The sequence below is a fragment of the Danio aesculapii genome, chromosome 24, assembly GCF_903798145.1.
Source record: "Danio aesculapii chromosome 24, fDanAes4.1, whole genome shotgun sequence".
In the NCBI taxonomy this organism is placed as follows: Eukaryota; Metazoa; Chordata; class Actinopteri; order Cypriniformes; family Danionidae; genus Danio; species Danio aesculapii.
The window spans coordinates 2,973,606-2,978,609 of record NC_079458.1 but is presented as its reverse complement, the minus strand read 5'-3'; the positions used below and the strand labels follow the sequence as shown (position 1 = coordinate 2,978,609).

At 37.0% G+C, this 5,004-nt stretch overlaps 1 protein-coding gene across 1 annotated transcript; it reads left to right on the top strand.

Moving 5' to 3' along the window:
• The first annotated feature begins 1,729 nt into the window (after positions 1-1,729).
• Positions 1,730-4,539, top strand: LOC130218932 (histone-lysine N-methyltransferase set-1-like). The gene is made up of 4 exons (XM_056451234.1): positions 1,730-1,797; positions 2,434-2,566; positions 3,951-4,113; positions 4,341-4,539. The coding sequence occupies exons 2-4, from the start codon at positions 2,449-2,451 to the stop codon at positions 4,537-4,539; spliced, it is 480 nt and encodes a 159-aa protein (XP_056307209.1). The 5' UTR covers positions 1,730-1,797; positions 2,434-2,448.
• The last annotated feature ends 465 nt before the right edge of the window (positions 4,540-5,004 follow it).

Below are 5,004 nucleotides of genomic sequence, written 5' to 3'. Positions count from 1 at the left end.
CTCACAGCAAGAAGGTCGCTGGTTCGAGTCCCGGCTGTGTCTGTTAGCATTTCTGTGTGGAGTTTGCATGTTCTCCCTGTGCTGGCGTGGGTTTTCCTGAGTGCTCCGGTTTCCCCCAGTCCAAACACATGTGCTATAGGGGAATTGAATAAACTAAATTGGCTGTAGTGTATGAGTGTGTGTGTCAATGCAAGAGTGTATAGGTGTTTCTCAGTACTAAGTTGTGGCTGGAAGGGCAACCACTGTGTAAAACAATAGTTGGCGGTTCATTCCGCTGTGGCGACCCCTGATGAATAAATGGACTAAGCCGAAAAGAAAATGAATGAATAATAATAATATACTCACAAATAGGCGAGTGCAGTGTTTTCAATGATGATTTTAAACAAATTTTACACTGTATAAACTGTGTTTTTTTAATGCTCTACCCCCAAACCTACCCCTAAACCCAACCCTCACACTTTTACTTTCTGATAAAAACTCTCTGTGTGATATATAAGCTTTTTGAGAAATGGAGACATCAGCAATGCCCTCATAATGCACCTTCTGCTTGTAATAACAGTGTAAGACTCATGTCATTATACACAGTTGTGTCCTGATATGTTACACACACAGAAAGAGACGACACTTCTCTTCTCCTCGAGATCATGTGTCATACTCGACATGCATGTTAACATTCAATCTGCGGGAAAAGGATGCTGCATTAATATTCCATGTGTGTGTGTGTGTGTGTGTGTGTGTGTGTTGGTTTTTGTGGTTTAAAAGGACTTTTGACCTGAATACGCACCAGCAATACAGGGACATTTGGGTTTATTAGGACAAGGGACGTGTCCTTATAATTCCCGCACTGTGGATGCATTTATCTAAGTCCCAGAAGCACTTTCTCAAAGTTTGGCGCCAAGTCCTTATTTACCACAAAAACCTGAATTTATACAATACACAGTGTATCCTCTGAGCTCATGACTGCGCCCCTGTAGCCCGGACCTTGTACTACACCTGCGTCATCAAAAATTTGCATTTTTTACACTTGTGTAAAAATGGAGGCCTGTGATTGGCTAGTTCGGCATTTGTGAGCGGGAAACCATAACAAAATGGCGACAATGGGCGGGGCTTAAGTTCGGTGCTACTGAGCAACTGCAAGTAAGTTTATTTGATTCTAATTGGGTTTATTACTTATTTAAACATTATTTTCGATACTTTTATCAGCTGTATGTAAATATATGAATACACAGTGATCCTTTAATTAAATATATTCTGTAAATACTATGTAATCATGTATTAAAGTAACTTAACTGTCTGTTTAATATAGAGAAAAAATGTTTTTAGTGTAAATATAACCTAATGGTTTACGTCTAGGCTTATAAAATATATGTTATAAAATACATGTTATTTAAATAATAATTATTACTTTTATTGCTTTTATTTAGTAATATTTTATGACCCATTTGCACGTGGCCTAATCAGATGTGTGATGAGAGACTGCGAAGACCTACATGCAAAGTCATGTTTATTATATATCCAAACAGGAAGAAAAGTGACCATTTATGATTATCTCTCATTTAAATTTATACGCGAATAAAAGTGAAACAACATTATAAAACTGCAGCGCATTAAACACACGTCTTTAATCTACCGCGCAACACCGAGTAGGCGCGCACTGCAACTTGAAGCGCAGACAACGTGACCGTTTCTGGGAACCGCAGATGGAGTGACAGCTGTAATGGGAGTTAATTGCTGAATCTGCACCTGAAAAGAAGACGTCTCTCACTCGACCCGATCGAGGCAGCTATTATAAGAAAGGTAAGTTATTCTGCTTTTAAATAGTTTAGCTTGTTTGTTTGTGCCTTGTAATCGCTTTAGGGTCATTTTACTGTCGGAAAGCAGCTAGCTCATGATGCTAACAACGTTAGCGTGCTTATATTTATAGTATGACAACACAAACGTCGGACAAGCATCGTGGATTAGTTTTTTTTTTTTTTTTTTACTCTTTTTTTTTCATTTGCAATACAATTTAAGTCTAAGGATCATAATAATGGGTTGTCATGACTACAGTCTGTGAAGAGGAGGTGCTTCACCCAGTACAGTATGTTGATATGTCAGTGCTAATAAATAGTACTAGATTGAGATAGTTTAATGAGATTATTAAACAAAGACATGTGATCTAAATACATAAACATATAATGCATATAATAAGAAAGTGACTATTATGTCTGCAGTGTTTTTTATAATACAGATTGTGTCGTAGCCGCTTTAAAAAGATGAAAATTGTTTCAGCAGATGCCATATGTGTCATATTCAACTTTTACAACATATACTGTCCCAGTTAAATAATTGTCTTACATTAATATGATACAGAAAAAAATATAACTATTAAAAATATGCTTACCAAATGCAATCCAAAAGTTATTATAATAATCCTAATTTTTATTTTTAAAGCAGTCACATCAAATAATGGCTGAAAGGAAGCTGCGAAGGAGAAAGGCCAAGCCACTGGAGGAGGCCATCCAGTTTTCACTTCTGGGGAAGGACAGAAATGGGCTTGAGTGCAAATTTATCAATGATATTAAAGGTGAGTTAACTGGTTTGATTTTGTGTATGTGTCTTAATTTCCTCTATACATTTCTTTGGAAGTCACTGTGTAACTACAGAGACCCGGAAGGGACGTGGGGGTTGGAAAAAAAAATGGGTGGGAGAAAAAAAAAGGGTGGGAGGAAAATATATATTTTTAAGTTTTTGCGTTCCCTCACATAGATGTTTTGCGTTCCTTCGCAAAGCTGTTCACTTCCTGTTCACTTCATACATGTCAACCCTGTTTTTTGCCGGGATTCTCCTGTATTTTGCTATTCTATCCCGCTATCATCCTATGATTAAATATTTTCCCATATTTCTCATGTATTTTTTAATCTTGAATCTCACTGAAATTAATATAAAAATGGCTGCAATTCATCCATTAAAGCTGTGCGTCGGTCATCACCCTTCATATGCAACCTCTGAATCAGATGTATACGTGCTCTGTATGATAAACTGATCCCAGATCAGCCTCTGTACACACCATTTAAAGTGACACCTCAGTTATGAAACAAGTGAAGAGCAGCAGATGAATCTCTTTTATTTAGTTTGATAACAGAGGTGTCACTGAATGCGCAGATCTATAATGAAAGCATTCCATTACTTAAGTAACTGTTTGTGCTCATTTATGAGAAAGTTTGTTGTGTTTAAAATAAAACACGCAGGACGAACATGTTTACATATTATTAAGAGTATTTGTCTGTTTAAACACGCATCCGAATATCAAAGTGTCCTGCACTTTCGCTCCTCTTTAAATTGCGTGTACAGAAGCTGATCTGGGATCAGTTTATCATACAGAGCGCGTCAGTCAGCGCTTATACCAGTCATTGGCTTATGCATTCGCTGATTCAGAGGTTGCATATGAAGGGTGATGGTGGCCGCACAGCTTTAATGGAAAAGTGAATGCAGACATTTGATATTAATTTCAGCATGCTTTCAAGATTTAAAAATACATGTGAAATATGGGAAAATGCTTAATCATAGGATAATAGCAGGATAGAATAGTAAAATACAGAATATTTCTGGCAAAAATGGGAGGGTTGACATGTATGAAGTGACAAGCAATTGTTTGCGGAAAAAAAGTTTTGCGAGGGAACACAAAACATCTTTGTGAGGGAACGCAAAAACTTATAATATATTTTCCTCCCACCCATTTTTTTTCTCCCGCTCATTGTTTTTTTTTCTCCAACTCAATTTTTTATCCTACCACCACGTCCCTTCCAGTTCTCTGTATGCAACTAACATCTGATGGTGAGTAAATGACAGTTGTTTTTTATTATTTTGGAGGGTGAACCTTCCCTTTAAAGTTACTTTTGTTAATAAATTTATCCCAGGATCATTATATGTTGTTCTCAGTGGTGATTTTTAACTCTTTTGTTCTGTAGGCAGAGGTGTGTTCAGCTGTACTGAGTTTGAAAAAGGGAATTTCCTGCTGGAATACAGAGGTGAACTTATAAGCAAAGAACAATTTGAGCAGAGGCAAAGAATTTACCATGATGCACTTAAGGTTTTCATGTTCGAGTTTCGGTACAATGGAAAACGCCTCTGGTATGTACAATTGTTTGATGTAAATATTTGTTGAAGTCAGATGATTCAGAATGTGGCAGTGGCCATGTCATTGATTATTTACCCCATAGCTGAGAGTGCATAATTTGCTAGAATTATTGGTTATATATTCTCAGTCCTTGTTGAGGACTGTTAAATGATTGTTAATCACACCGTGATCTCTGTTGGCCTTATGTTTTCAGTGCTGATTTTGTCTGTCATTTGTTTAGTGTTGATGCGGGCCGGGATGACGGCTCTCTTGGGCGATTTGTAAACGATGACCATATTAACCCAAATAGCAAGATGAAGACGATCTGTGTGGATGGAATACCTCACTTATGCTTATTTGCATTAAGGAGAATCAGTCCTGGTGAAGAGATCACCTATGATTACGGAGATGCTGAGTGTCCATGGCGAAACACGGTATAAAAACCAATGCAGAGTTCATTCTTACTATTAGATTTTAGATTAAATTTATTAAAGGTCATTTGTTAAGGCAAGGCAAGGCAAGGCAAGTTTATTTATATAGCACATTTCATACACAGTGGCAATTCAAAGTGCTTTACATAAACAGGAATAAAAGAAACAATTATAAGAGAAATAAAAACAAACAGAATAAAAATAAAATAAAATAAAAGCTGATAAAATGTGTTATAAAAGAGTTAAAAAGAAGAGAAAAACATAGTAGTTCGATCTGTCGGACGTAGCACAGTGCTCATTCAGTAAAGGCACAGCTAAACAGATGTGTTTTCAGTCTTGATTTGAATGTGCCTAATGTTGGAGCACATCTGATCATTTCTGGAAGCTGATTCCAGCAGCGAGGGGCGTAGTAGCTGAAAGCCGATTCACCCTGCTTTGACTGAACTCTTGGGATTTCTAATCTATTTGATCCTA